Source organism: Varanus komodoensis, unplaced genomic scaffold (genome assembly GCF_004798865.1).
Source record: "Varanus komodoensis strain SLA01 unplaced genomic scaffold, ASM479886v1 scaffold343, whole genome shotgun sequence".
Lineage (NCBI taxonomy): Eukaryota > Metazoa > Chordata > Lepidosauria > Squamata > Varanidae > Varanus > Varanus komodoensis.
Genome location: NW_025335840.1, coordinates 37,090 through 52,032, shown reverse-complemented (window position 1 = coordinate 52,032; position 14,943 = coordinate 37,090). Strand labels below are relative to the sequence as shown.

Here is a 14,943-nt window from a genome sequence, read left to right as displayed (position 1 = left end):
CGCCTGGAGACCAAACCACAAGCCCTCCTTCCTCGCCGGTTCCTGGGAAAGCGAACTTGTTGAGCGGCAGGTCGAGGCCCCGGATCAGCCCCCTCAAGACCATCCTGTGGCGGGACCTCCGTGGCTTCCCTTGTGTGAGAACCCGGCCCCAGAGTCCGGCCCCCTTGGTGTGCGAGGGTCTGGATCCAACCCAGGAGGACCCACTGAGGAGGCAGCCTGGGGAGCAGCCCCACAGGAGGAGGAGTCGACTGAGGAGGGGGAGACACGAACCTCCAGGCCAGCCCTCAATCCCCCAAGAACCCCACTGCCAGGTCATGGGGTGCTGGACGTTTCAAACCTGAATTTTTCAACCAAAACTCCGGCTGAGGCCCCCTCCTGCTCAAAAGGACCTCCCATTCACACGCACCCCCACTTGACCTGCATCTCAGCCAGCCTGGCAGGAGGGGGAACTGGGGGTGGGATTGATTCATTCCGCCCCCCCCCCCCCACATAAACACAGAGCTTGTGCTGCCTCCTTCGCAGCCAAAACCAATCTGCTTCATAGGGGCAGAGCCGGGCTCCCTCTGCCCGGAAACTGATGACGCTGCTCAAGGGAAAATTCTCATTGGCTCCCTCCCATGAGCTTTGCCCCCCACCCACACTTTATAGAAGAAAAAGTTTCCCTTCTGGGGCTGAGGCAGCATTTCCCCTCGTCCACTTGTGGGGCAGCAGCAGCCATGGGGCCTGCCTGGATCCTTCCAGCGACGCTGGCGCTTCTGCTGGGGCCACCGCTGGTCCCCGGAGGGGGAGGGAGGCAGGACCCCCCAGGTGAGGAGGGGGCTGCTTGGAGGGGGAGGAAGGGCGGGACCCTCTCTGTCCTTCACCACCCTAGGGGGCGCGAAACTATGGGCTGTCTGGGTGCCTCCGACCTCTGGTGACCCCCTGAACGAAGCGCCCAGGATGGCCTGTCCGTGGCAGCCCCGAATTCCAGGCTGGAGCACCTTTCGCGGCGTCCCTGCGCCTCTCCCTCGCCTCCTCCTGCTTCCCCCCTTTGCCCTGGGGATGAAACTGTGGGTCCCTGGTGGGGGGGCAAGGGGTTTGGGAGAGGGGAGGGCCTGAGGGGTGCCCCCCCCGCCATTCCATAGGTGCTCAGAGACCCTGGGAAGGTGGCCCCCATCCATGGCTTGGGGTGCTTTGCCAGGGGGTGAATTGACTGCTCCCCGGATGCTTTGAAGGGGAGGAGAGGAGGGATGGGATGCAGGGAGAGGAGGTCTGTTTCTGGGGCTCTCCGCAACTACGCGGCAGGTGGAAGTTCAGCAGGGGAAGCGTCCCTCCTCTCTGCTCTCCTTGCTGGACAAGCTGCTCCTGCTGAAGGGGGGGAGCCCCCTGAAGAAGCTGGGGGCTGCAGGGACGGGGGGGTGAGAGTGGGGAGAAGCTGCCCCTGCCCTCCTGCCCCTGCAGCCCCTCTGGAGGAATGTTTGCCCCAGGCTTGCGTCCTCCAAGAAGCCTTTGGCAAGAATCCTTCCAACATCCATGATGTCAGGCAGAAGTTCAACTGGGACGCAAGGTATTCATCCCTCCAGTGCAGAAGGGCATCTTGACCTGTTGAAGGTCTGCCTGGCAGAGCAAGGTGGGAGTTACAGGCCCAGAGATCCGAAGGGAAGCCCATTGGGAAGGCTGGTGGAAGAACTTTTCACAAGTCAGATCAGCTGGTGTGTGACGGGCGAGTCCTGGAGACCCGGCCTCCTCCCCTGGGGAACTCACAAGCACTGCAGGAGAGCAACAGCACCCATCTTCCCCGGCAGCTGGTGTTCCTGACGCGCTGAGGGTAGCATGGGGCCATGAGGACTAGCACCCTGGGATGGCCTTCTGCTCTTGCCTGAAGTCACCTGATCCCCTTTCAAGCCCCCTCTGCCTCTTGCGGAGGTGAATCCCTCAGGCTAACTCCCTCCTTTGCCCTGTCCCGAATCCCGGCTTGGGGGCAGGGGTGTGTGGTGCAGTGGTTACAGCGCCAGGCTGGGATTCTGGCGACCCAGGTTCCCATTCTGATCCGAGCACGGAGCTCCCTGGGTGCCTGTGAGCAGCCGCTGCCCCTCCGCGCAGCCTCCCTCGCAGGGCTGTTGGGGGCCGACTGGGGGGGGGGGGGGGGGTGCCTGCTGGGGGGGGGGCCGTGGGGGGTGGGGCGGGTGCTGCCCTCCGAGTGGCTGCGGGTCCGGGGAGGCGGGCACAGGCTCCGTCCTGCAAGGCGATTGGCCCTCTGTGCTGCTCGTTAACGGGGCCCGGCGGGGTCCCTCCTCCCCCCGCAGCCCCGCGCCGGTTCCTGCACCAGCAGAAGGCCGAGTGCCGCTTCTCCAACGCGACGGGGCGGGAGCAGGTGCGCTACCTGTTCAGGCACATCTACGACCGGACGGAGATCGCGCGCTTCGACAGCGCCCGGGGCCGGTTCGAGGCCCTCACGCCGCTGGGGGAGCCCGACGCCGAGTACTGGAACAGCCAGAAGGAGGAGCTGGAGTACAGGCGGGCCTCCGTGGACCGCTTCTGCCGGCACAACTACGAGATCGTGGGCCCCTTCGCGCACGGGCGGCGCGGTGAGTGGGTCCCGGCGGAGCGCGGCCCCCTCCCCCCCCGGCGGCCCACCGCGAGCGCGGAGCCCGCAGCCCCCCCCCGCTGCCCCGGCTGGCCCTCCCCGCATGGGGGGCGCGCGTCCGCGGGGCCGCCCCCTCCGCGCTGCAGGGGGATCGGGGGACCCCGGGGGGCGCCCGGGGGGGATCCACGTCCTCGCCCCCCCGGAGCGACTCAGTGGGAGGAGGCGGGGCGCCTCCGGTGGCATCCCTGGAAGGCGCTGGGGGGGAAGCGGCGGGGGGGGCGCCCCTCCGACCCCGCGCCCCACGTTGCGGACCGTTCTTCTAACATCATCCGGAAACGGGGGGAATTTGTGGAATAAAACTGAGCATTTGGACAGTATATGAAGCAGTTTTACTATTTCATGCTTGCTTAGTATAAGTAAGTTGAATCTGAGCCATTTCTTCCTTTTCCTTTCACAAAATTACGTGTATTCTCATACTTTCTATAAAGTAACAAGGGTATCTATTGCACATTCTTTGAATTTCTTTTTGTTCTTCTATGGAGATATTGATACACAATAATTTACATTTTTCATAGTTAAGTTAAGCTCTGTAGCCCTTGAATGTTTCTATTTTTTTAGAGGCCCTATTCTTTTATTTTTTAAAAAAACAAACGTATCATCTGCATACAAATTAATGTTATGTTGCTTAGCTTTTATCTGTATTAGCATTTTTCTGAGCCCAGCTGCAAGAGGTTCTATGGGACAGTCAAATATCAATGCTGATAAATGATTGCCCTTCCTGAATTTCTCAGAATCCACACCATTAACCATTACTACAGACTTCACATTTCCATACAAGTTATTTCACAAGCGTAGTGAGCATCTCACCCATATTTATCACTTTCGTAAGTTCAAATGTGTATTTCCATTCCATATGATCAGCTGTATCGTCATCTTACATTTTCTCAGTTTACACTCAAACAAAATGTTTAATTCTCTGCATTATTGCTTCTGAATATATCCTCACAAATTTGTAGATATAATTTAAAATAATAATAATTTATACTAAGCTGCTAGAAAACAATAGAAATATAAAATACATGATAAAATTGAAAGGAAAAAAAACCAACACTAATTACCAAAAAAAAAAAAATCCCTTTATATAAAGAACAAATCACAACCTGTGCATCCTGCCACCGGGACCGTGGCTGTATAATATTTGTACCTTTGTCTCTTTCCTCTTCTTTGCTTGTAGCTTTCACTCTCTGTCCTTTCCGGAATACCCCCTTCCACCCAGAACTGCATTCACTGAATCAGCCGAAGGTTTAATACCCTTCCCTTGCATTAGTACGTATTCAGTAAACAAAATCCATAGATCATTACAATCATTCTTTCTCGGTCCTGTTTTTCACCCTAATCCCATTTCATCTTTGCATTAACAGCCATATTCCAGATTTCTGTATTCCATTCAGTGAAGATCCCATTTCTCCTTCCTTTTCTTTGCTATTATCAGTTTTGCTTTTGTGGCCAAATGTATTATTAATTTTTTGATATTGTATTTCCATTTCTATTTGTAAAATATTAGCAATACTGCTTTTTAGGATCTGCTTCAATTTTCAAGTTCAATTTCTTGCTAATCTTCTTAAAAACCCTTCTCTAAAATGTCTTAATATTTTCACAATCCCACCACTTAGGGAAATAAGTGCCCATTTTTTCCCCACATCTCTAACAAGAACTCAGATATTGATTATCCATATAGAATAATTTGACTGGCATGGATACCAATGCCATACTAATGTTTAAAAGTTTGCATAATTCTAACTGACATCATTTTTCATATTTTCACCTGTATTTCATTATGAAAGTGCCCAATCTTTGGGTTAAAATACATGAATTTTCATTACTATCATATATCAAAATGAGTCTCATGACAGCTGACAACAAGCTTGCAATCTGATTGGTTGATTCATGGAAGGGGGTGACCCACCAATCAAACTCTGATTTTGGAATAGCTAAACTTCTCACTGATTTCCGAGATGCAGGTGCTTCCTCTCCCCTTAATTGAACATTTTTTAGTGATGCGGAGCCACTTCAGCCTCACATGTCCAGCAGAGATGCGCTGCAAAACCCTCATGCCCTGGGGCTTTTCCTTTTAAAATTCTGAATCAGGGTTTCTGTTTCAGTTCTTGTGTAATTCAGATGCTGTTTCCGTTCCTCTGGAATTGGAATACATGATAATAGATTTATCTGCTTCCGAAAAGGCATCCAGACCTCGCTTTTCCTCCAGCATCTTTCTGCCTCCATCGTGTTAGTTCATCCAAACATCGCTTTTCTATGCAGGCTTGACTCACATGTCAGCATTAACTGTGGGATGTGGGGAATGCAGGATCCGACCATGCTGCCTTCTCTGACCCAGCGAGCTGTGTCCCCCCCAGGAAATCCTTGCATCATGGCAGGGACATTCCTCCGACAGAAGGGGGGAAACCTGGGGCTCGGTTGTCCTCGATTTTGTGCTGACCGATATGGTTGACTTGGGTGAAGGCCCCTTTGGGGACTCTAGGGAAGTGACCACAATGTACTTGAGCTCTGGATCTTAAAGGGAGCGAAAGTGGAGGCAGCCGGCATGTAATCTGGATTTGGGTACACCGATCTTAATAAACTCAAAGGAAGATGCTGTGGCAAGTGGAAAGAGGTGGGTGGGAGCGGAAGGAAAGAAATGCGAAAGGACCAGTTCCACAATGTTCCAGCAAAAATAAAAGATGCAGCAGGAGACAGAAGAATCCAGTCTGGCTCCACAAAAGACTTTGGGTGGAGCTGAAAGCAAAGAAGGGCGAGCCGAGAAGGGGCAGGAGGGCCCAGGCCGAAGCGGAGGGGAGGCGGGTGGCTCAGGCAAGCAGGACTGACTCCGGGAAGATCAACAAGGAAATGAACTGCGGATTCGAAGGGACGCTGAGAAGAAGAAACGGGCTTTTTTCAGGGGTGTCCGCAGTGAAGAACAGAGAAAAGAAAGGCCCTGATTGTTCCTTTGAGAAATTTGGTGTCAGGTCTTCTTGCTCGCAGAACCCTCTTGCCTTCCGCAAGGCTCTTCTAAGCCTAGTTGGAGCCCTTGGAGTCCTAAACAAAAGCGGGGCCAGGATGTGGCCTCGTTTGCCCCCTGCTTGCGTTGGAGCAGCTTTTGGAAGACGGCCCTGGGCACCGCGTCCTCCCAAAGTGAAGCGTCTCCACGCAGGTCTGAGCGAGTCAGAGCAGGCGCTGGTCAGCAGGAGACTCCAAATTCTCCCACAGTTTAATGCTCCAGGTGGAATCAGAGGCTGCCTTGAGATCTGGGAAGACCACACAGAGCGAGGTTGTGTTGTCGAGATGTATTTCTCCAGGAGATGCTGTAGGACCACACAGTGATCGGTGGAAGGGCAGCCCTTCCCAAAACCTGCCTGCGTGAAAGAATTCAGAGACGCAGTCACCACATTGCTTTCGGGGTGTTTGCAGGCTGACTGCTTTAGGACCTGCTCCAGAATTTCCCTGGGATTGATTTGGACTGGCTAAGCTGAGCTTCCCAGGCTCATCTTCTTTCCTTTCTTGAGGACTGGGACAACGTTAGCCCTTCCCAAACTCCATGATTCCTTCCACTTCCTGTGCATGTCCTGTTTTGTTCTCAGATCATCTTTAAGCTGAATTGGACTTCTTTTGTCTTCTTCCCCCTCTTTTTGTCAGAATTGCTTGTGATTGTGCCTTTGGCATTTCCTTTTTCAAATTCCCATCCATCTTAGACTTCATTTTCCAGTAGAGTCGCTTGACATGAGAGTTTACTTACCATTGCTCAGAGTATAGTAAAATCATCTTTCTGGAAGTCCATTGTATGTGTTTGGCTACACGTGACTTTTATCCTTTAGAATCAGGAGTCCAGGTATGGCACGGTCACTTCCCCCGAGACCTGTTGCTGCCAGTTTGCCCACTGGGCCTTCCCTGCTGGTTAGTCCCAAGCCAGGAGAGCCGTCCCGCCTGTTCCTTCCCCGCTTTCTGTGGGAGGAAGTGATGAGCAGCACAGGTTGGGACCCTTCTGGGGGGCTGCTAGGCAGATTAGGGGGAAATTGAGGTGCCCTGTAAATGGGAGGGTCAGAGGAGACAGAAAGCCCCCAACCCACACAAGAGACCAAATTGGGGGCAGGTCGGAGAGGGGCATGGTTGCCTGGGGTAGAAAAATGGGAATTGGGAGGGGGAGATGGGGCCTTTCTCTTCTGCTCCCCCTTTTGGTGATTAGCATTTTCTCATGCCCCCTCCCTCAAGAAGGGCAGATCAAGCCCCCTCCCTTCACACCAGCTCCCCACAGTCCCATGACTGCCCCCATCAGCTTCCTGGGAAGACCCTGTTTTGGAAGAGGGAGAAGAATGATTCCCCCCCCCATTACCCACCCCTCACTCTGCCCCGGGGGTCCCACTCCTCTTCCCCATCCCTGTCCACTCTTCCTCTTCCCTCCGGTCTTGCAATCCTCTCATGTCTCACACCTCCCCCTCCTCTCCCGCAGTCCAGCCCGCGGTCACCATCTCCCCCACCAAGGATGACCCCCTCTCCCCCCGCACCCTGCTGCTCTGCACCGCGGCCAGCTTCTACCCCCGGGAGATCGAGGTCCGCTGGCTGAAGAACGGGCGACGGGCGACGGAGGGGGTCTTCTACGGGGAGGAGCTGCACAACGGGGACTGGACGTACCAGACCCAGGTGATGCTGGAGGACACCCCCCAGCGCGGAGATGTCTACGCCTGCCAGGTGGAGCACGCCAGCCTGCAGACGCCCATCACCATGCAGTGGGGTATGGCCCTCCTCCCCTTCCCTCTGTGGGGCACTCCTGGGCACTGGGTGGGTCTGTGGGTGGAATGGAGGAAGGAAAGGATGGGCCTAAGGTGGGTGGGGGAAGGGCGGACTCTTTGGAGGGAACAGCCGAGATCGGTGGGTGGCTGAAAGCCTCCCCCTAGGAAGAGATGTTGGCGGCCCCACTTCCCCCTTTTTCTTCCCTCTGGAGCTTTGTCCAGCCCCCCACTTGCCCCCTCACAGTACTCCAGTCTGGGGCTGCCCTGCCCATGCAGGACTGAAGCGCAGCCATGCAGACCTCGCAGACTGAGCCAGCACCCTAGATATCAGCTGTGGGCCTGGAAAGTCCCCATCCCCCTCTGCTGCGCATGGACTTGGCCCCCGGTCAGTCCCTGGGGATGAGAGGCCGAGCCTGGCCCCGATCCTGCTCCCACATCAGACCCCCCTTCTCTTTCCCCAGAGCCGCGGACTTCTGACTCGGCCAGGAGCAAAGTGTGGACGGGGGTCGTGGGGGCCCTGCTGGGCATGGTCTACCTGGCCGTGGGGCTCTCCCTCTACCTGAGGAGCAAGAAAGGTAAAGGGGCCATTGGAGGACTTGGGGGGCAGGTCCAGGGGAAGAGAAGCATTTCCAGCCCCCTCAAAGATTCTGCTTCTGGGATGCTGGGATTCAGTGTTGTCCCTTCCTATGGAACGGGGGCTCCTAGGGGCCCTCCGCACAGCTAAGGCAGACTGTGCAGGGATCCCATACAGGGTCCTGGGGGCATCGAGGGACAAAGGATGGGGTTCTCCAGCTTCACAGCCCTCCTGTTATCCTGAAGACCAGGAGGACTCCATGACCAGCCCCTCCCTCCATGCATTGAACTCTCTCTCTCTCTCTCTCTCTCACCATCCAGCGTCTCCCGTCCAGCAACCTGCAGGTACGGCCCCTCCCCACCTCCTCCCACATCACTGGTTACCTTTTCCATCCTGTCTCTCCTGAGATCCTTGTGCAGAGTGGGGGACCCTTGTCTGAAGGGGCCCCCAGGTGTCTTGGGGCTCTTCTTGCACCTTTGCAGGAACATGTCTGGCTCTGGGGGGGGGGGCTGCAGTTGGGGGCAGGGTTGGAAAGAGTGTCCCACCCTCCGGACTGGGCCTCAGTGGACAGGCTGAATCCTGCCCAGAGGCTCTTCCTGAGCCTCCCTCTGGCGTCTCTCTGGGGAATAGGGCAGCTTTGGGGGGCAGGAGAAGTTCCCTGGGAGGGGCGTGAGTGGGCAGCTTCCCCTCCTCTGGCTGCATTCGCAGGCCGTCCTGAAGGACCATCAGTCTGGGGGTGGCCTGAGGGGCTGCAAGGGGAGGGGGCTGTGTGCAAACCCCCCAACAAGTCAACCACCCCACCCTCTCTCCTTCCTGCATGTTCCAGGCATGGATTTTCATTCTCCTATTTTTCGTTCCCTCTGCAACTTCCCTGTCTCCTTTCCCACCCCTTCCCTTCAGCGCTCATCGGCTAGTCCACCAGGGTGCAGGTGGAAAGGAAGACACTTCCATTCTTCCTGCTGGAGCTCAGCTTTTAGATTCTGTCCTTGCGAGACGCGAAGGTGAAGGGGCTGGAAGCTACGGATTGGCACAAGGAGGAGAACCGCAGCCGAAACCGCTCCTGCAAAGACCACCTGGCTTTCCCTGATTTCCTGCCTGCTTTTGCTTGGGTGGGTGGGGGGTGAAGGGGTGGGACTCATCCTGCCAGGCGCCCAGAACATGCCTGCCCATTTTCCATGGATTTTGCCTCAAGAGCCACACTTTTTGGCTTGGTTGGGATTCATGCTGCAGAGTCCCAGGTTTCTGATTAAGGGTAAGAGAGGACACGATCCCTTCCTCACCCACAGGACCCAACAGATTCCCCCTGAAGGGACAGCACTGAGAGTCACTCCTGGCCAGCTTCTGCTTTTCCCAGAGCTGCTGCAATTCTGGGGCTTGGCATCCTAAAAGCTTCGCTCTTACTTGCAGGCTGACTTGGCACCAATAAATACTGTTCTTGCTTGAATGGTGAAAAAGCAGAAAATGTCATTTGAAAACATGAACTCTTCAGCCTGGAGAAGGGGAGACTCAGAGGAGATCTGTTGGCGATATGCAGGTGTGTGAGGGGGTGTCACACGGAGGTGGGGAGAGAGCTGTTCTCCCCTGTAGAGGAAGGCAGGACGCCTCCAATGGAGCAAAGCTCAGGGAACCCAGGTTCCATTTAGATGCCAGGAAGTCCTTCTTAGGACCCCGCGGGTGTGGACTGGGCCTCCCTGGGAGGTGATTGAGGCCCCATCAGTGTGGGTGTTCAAGGACAGGCTAGACATGCACATGGTGGGCACGTCGTGAGCGGAGCCGGCTGGAGCCATGGTCAGACTAGATGGCCTGGGAGACCCCTTCCGACTTGCTCTGTTTCTGTGAGCAGAGCTGGCTGGACCCGGGAGACCCCTTCTGATTCGCTCTGTTTCTATGTTTCTATTCATGAGAACTGAAAAATGCTGAATACTGGGCACTTTCTCCCAGAGTTCCTGTGGCTGCTCTTTTTTTCGTCTAAGTCATCCCTGTTAATTAGTATTAATTTGAGGACAGCGGATCCTCTCGTTCCTTCCTCTCCCTTCTGCTGGAGGAAGCTGTCAGCAATGCACGTCAGGAATCTCTGAAGGCACCATGTTTGGCAGAAATGGTCTCCCAGAATATCTCAGGAAAACGGAGGTCCCCCATGATGATGCCATCATTCTTGGAAATGCTGGCGAGTTGCTTTTCGAAGGCTGCATCCTCGTCCTCTTTCTGACTGGGCGGATAGTAATACTGCCAAGAATTATGTTTTTCTTATTTTTTGCTCCCTCTAAATTAAGCCAGATGCTTTCGAAGCTACGAAGTGGAGCTACGAAGTTCCTCTTCTTGTATTTCTGCTCAGATATATGTGTCTCTCACATGTAGATCAACTCCACTTCCCTTTTTTCCTTACTGCTTTTCTTGAACTGGTTGCTTGCGTCAATTACAGAGTTCCATTATTCCTTTAAGATCAGAATTGACCTCATGTTCTATGAACAGTCGGTTGTTTCTCATACACCGGTCACTGATGCATAGCCGGCAAAGATCATTTTCGTTGTGCCCTGATTTTCTTCCTGCATGTTTTGGGAGATGGATGTTCGGCCCCGTCTGAGATCTGAGGTTTTTTCTCTTGAATATAAAAATCTCTGCCAGGTGATGGTATGCTGTGCTGCGCATCTCCCTCCACTGTAGGCTTCAGTTTAAAGCCCCCTTGAGGAGCTGTACTTATTACAATATCATTGAGAATGCTGCAAGGAAGAGCTGCCAGGATATTAACAGGACCGGCAGGTGTTCCCATATAACACCGGTCCTCTGTCATCTGCACTGGCTACCAATTGAAGTCCAGGCCCAATTTAAGGTGCTGGTAATGCCTGATAAAGCCCCAAATGGCTTGGGTCCTGGGTACCCGAAGGAGCACCTTCCCCGCATGTGCCCTCCCACCCCTTGAGATCTGAGGCAGAGAACCTCCTCTGGGAGCCGTCCATGAAAGAGATCAAGAGGTTGACCACAAGGAAAAGGGCCTTCTCTACGGTGGCACCCCGATTGTGGAACATGCTCCCCAGAGAGGCCTGCCTAGCGCCAACGCCTCTTTCCTTTCAGCACCAGGCGAAACCCTTTTTATTCTCCCAGTATTTTAACTGTTAACTTGCTTTAGTTAATGGGTTCATATTTTAACACTGGATGCTGGGCAACTGCTATTTTTATTTCTATGTATAGAATTAATTTGTTGTAAACTGCCCTGAGACGTCTAAGTATGGGACAGTATAGAAAAGTTTTAAATAGGGGCATGAAGAAAACCGAAATAGCAGAGTGGGGCAGCATCAGGACTAATTGCAATTATTCTTAGCCAGATTAATAACGGGCCAGCTCGAAGTCTTTATGCCGATAGCTGGAGCTCTCTGGGCATCTGCAGCCATGAGTAGAACCTGCGATTGAGATACTCCCAAAAGGCAGCCCTCTGGGGCCCATCTAGGGTGGTCCTCTTCTGGGGCGGAGCATCTGCACGGCCCCACCCTTGTGGGGATGGGCTGAGACTCAGGTGCAGAGCCAAAGACACCCCCCCCCGCACCTCCCCAGTCCGGCCAGCGCCGCCCTGCCACCTGCAGCAGGTGGATGATGGCGGAGACAGTCCCACGGGGGTCACAGAGTGCTGGGCCGCCTCAGGCAGTGGGGTGCCCCCGCTGGAATGTTGGAATCTCCCAGAACCCCCAGATCAGTCTCTGTCAGCTAAAGTGGGGGGTGGATGTGTCACGGGGGGGGGGGCAGCAGGGGACCATCCCCCGCTGCTGCCCCACTGGCCAACACTGGTCATGGGACAGATGGGGCGCCTGGCGGGGGAGAGATGCCTGCAGCCCCCAGCGCCCCCCTGCTGAGGTTTACCCTAAGGCTGGACCACCCCCCCCCATGGGCACAACTCCTCGCTGTGCACCCACCCCAGCCTCGGTGTCAAGCCAGAGCCGCGGCCCCCTCCAGGATTAACCCGTGGACGCCGAGGTCTCATTCTGCACTCAGAAGCTGCATCAAGAAGTGGGGGGGAGGCAACCGAGGGCACCCCTCAAGCACGTGGGTTCAAGAAGGGCTCAGCCAGTGGCTGCCTGGTCACGTCCCCCTTCCCGGCCGGTCGTACTCCCTACACCCGAGACACCCCTATCCATCACTGCCCTGATGTCCCCCTCGCCCAGCCTCCCGGCTCGGCCCCGTGGCCTCCCCCCACCCCAGCACAGTCTTGGGCGTGTGCCCCCAGAGGCTGCCTGACAGCCCGGGCGGGTCCCACTCCGCACTAAGGGGCTCGGCGGAGCCTGCGAAGGGGGCGGGGCGGGGCGGGCGGGGGGGGGGCGAGCGGGCGGTAGCGCTGGTTAAGGCTGGGCAGCCCCCTCCCCAACACGGCCGAGCCTCCGGTGCCGGCCAGGGCCTCCTTCCCGCCACGCTGCCTTGCGCGGCTACGTTTTTGGAGCGGGAGACCCCCCTCTCCGTTTCGCCTCGGCTCCCCCGATTCGAGCCTGCTGCCGGGTGCAACTCTCCTGCCCCCACCCCCGTTACCCTCCGAGGGCCAAGCCAGCCAGCCAGCCGTGGGGCCGCGGCAAAGGAGCCAGGGGAGAGATGGGGGGCACTGGCTGCAGCCCTGCCCTGCATCGGAGGTGCTTGGCCTGCGCGAGGGGCGCGGGGGCAGGGGGCGAGCGGGGAGCGGTCCGATACCCTCGGGCACACGCCCCCCTCCGCCTCGCCGCCTTGTCCCCTTAGCCCTCACCGGCTAGTTCTGGAAAAAGCCCCTCGGGCAGCGACGGAAGCTTTTGCCCTCCTCCATTGCTTGGAGGACGCAGAACCGCTGGCCTGCTTTCCTCTCCCGTGATATGCCTGAGATGAGGAACGAGGGCAGGGAAATGGGAGGGGATCCATCCGGCCAGAGGCTTCCTTGGATTTCTGATGCGGAGCAGGAAACGGGTCAGGTTCTCTTTCCCTCTGGAGGGACTGAACAGGCGATCGTCCTCAGCCGAACCATCCGGGGATCAGATTCCCGCCGGGCTCGGCTGTCTGAATCCACCAGAGCCCTGCCTCGCTCTCTGTGGACGGAGAGCGCGTGTGTCCATTGGCCGCACCGCTGGAAAAAGCCGTGGTTCGCCTTCGGGGGAGGCGCGGCGCGGCGCAGCGCAGCTTAGCGACCGCCCGGTCCTCGCTGCGCATGGAGACGGTCCCCGGTGGTCCTTCCCGGAGGGGGCGACTTGAGGGTTTTCTGCAGACGCCGGAGGAAAGGGGCAGACTCTGGCTCCCCGTGCCCGCCATTCCATTTCTTGCACTCTGGATGGATCAAGAGGAGATCCAGACCCTGCTCTGACTGACAATTTTTGAAAGCGCTCTCTTGTCGCCTCTCCCCAGTCTGAGCAGCTCCCCTGCAGTCCGAGCCAAGGGCCAGCTGTGGATCCAGCTGAACGGGTATTAGGATATTTATTTATTTATTTGGAAGGTTTATATGCTGCCCCGTTCGCAAAAAGCCTCAGGGCGGCTTCCAAAACAAACAAACAATTATACAATTACCTTAAAAATCTGGAGACATCTTGGCACAGATATAAAATCAATAAATACAATCAACAATTAAAATAACGTTTAAGATGTTTATGTTATGTTTAATAAACTTTAAATTAAAAGGCCTGGCGCTGAAAAACAAATAACGACTCACCAGGCGAATCTCTCTGGGGAGCGCATTCCACAGGTGGGGCGCCACCGCAGAGAAGGCCCTTCTCCGGGTACTCACCCTCCCAATAGCTTTCACAGAAGGTTCCCGGAGGAGGGCCTCTGCCGCCGATCTCAAGGGGCGGGAGGGCATATATGGACGCAAGCGCTCCTTTAGGCATTATTTTTGTCTGTCAGTCTGTCTGTTTATTTGGGTATTTCTAACCCGCCCGATACAGACGTCTCCGGATGGCAGGCATAGGAGGCCTTGGGGCAAGTGGCCAAACGCTCTGCTGAAGTCAGGAGAGACTGTGGCCACGCCACTCCCCCAGTCCACCAGGAGGGTGACCCGATCAGAAAAGCAGATCGAGTGAGTCTGGCGGGATTTGCTCCTGAGGAATCCATTCCAGTAATCACCGCATTGCTTTCAGGGCCTTTGCAGACTGACTGCTTCATGATCTGGTCGGGAATTTTCCCAGGGATCGAGGTCAGAGTAACCGGGCTGCGATTCCCAGGTTCTGCTTCCTTTCCCTCCCTGAAGCTGGGGCGACATTAGCCCTTCGCCGGCCGTCTGGCCCTCCCGGGGCCCCTCCGCGCTGTCTCGGAGAACGCAGCCAGTGCTTCCGAGAGTTTTCTGCCGCCCCTTTAAGACTCTCGGGCGGAGTTCACGCCCGGCAGAATTGCTGCAAGGAATTAGGGATTCCTTGGCAATTTGCCCACCCACCTCCAGCTGCGATTCTGCCCCTTCAGCGTTGCCAAGGAAGCCACAGGCCCTCTTCTGAGAGCAAACCGTGCCGCTCAGAGGTCCTCGCCCCCTTGAAGAGACCCCCAGCAATCAGCGTGAGTCCGGATCTTCCCCGACCCCACGGGGCAAGTCCCAAGGGCCGGGGACCGGGAAAATGGGACGGGAGGGGCTGAGCGAGGGGCAGGCTCAGCCCAGCACACAGCCCGGCAGCTCCTGTCCCTCCAGGGCGCTGTGAGGCAGGAGGTGCCTCCCCTCCTGAGGGCTGCCGAGTCAGGCAGGGGGGGCCGGAGGCCCATCTGCTTCCAGAGAACATCGGGCCCAGAGATTGCACCTGCTCTGTTTTGCCTTCTGAATAAGGGTTCCCACGCATCGCGTGTGTTTGTGACTGCAGGGGAGCGGGAGTTCCCCTCCGACAGCGTGCAAAGGCCGGGACGCGGGAAGGCCAGCCCGCTGAGCCCCCGGAACCGAGTGCCTGCAGGGCGCCTCTTCCCACGTGCTGGCCCGCTGGAAAGGAGCAGGTGAGGGAGAGCCCGGTGCGCCGGGGCGGACCCCTGGAGCTCGAGCCCGCAAGCGGGAGGAGCACAGCAGGACTCCCGGGCCCATGTTCCTCAGCGCCAGGCAGCGAAGCGGGTTGCCG

General features: G+C 56.5%; 1 protein-coding gene across 1 annotated transcript; it reads left to right on the top strand.

Annotated features, from left to right (window-relative positions):
- The first annotated feature begins 653 nt into the window (after positions 1 to 653).
- On the top strand, positions 654 to 9,353 carry LOC123027822 (H-2 class II histocompatibility antigen, E-S beta chain-like). The gene is made up of 6 exons (XM_044439066.1): positions 654 to 807; positions 2,286 to 2,567; positions 7,068 to 7,349; positions 7,809 to 7,922; positions 8,242 to 8,265; positions 8,822 to 9,353. The coding sequence occupies exons 1-6, from the start codon at positions 717 to 719 to the stop codon at positions 8,833 to 8,835; spliced, it is 807 nt and encodes a 268-aa protein (XP_044295001.1). The 5' UTR covers positions 654 to 716; the 3' UTR covers positions 8,836 to 9,353.
- The last annotated feature ends 5,590 nt before the right edge of the window (positions 9,354 to 14,943 follow it).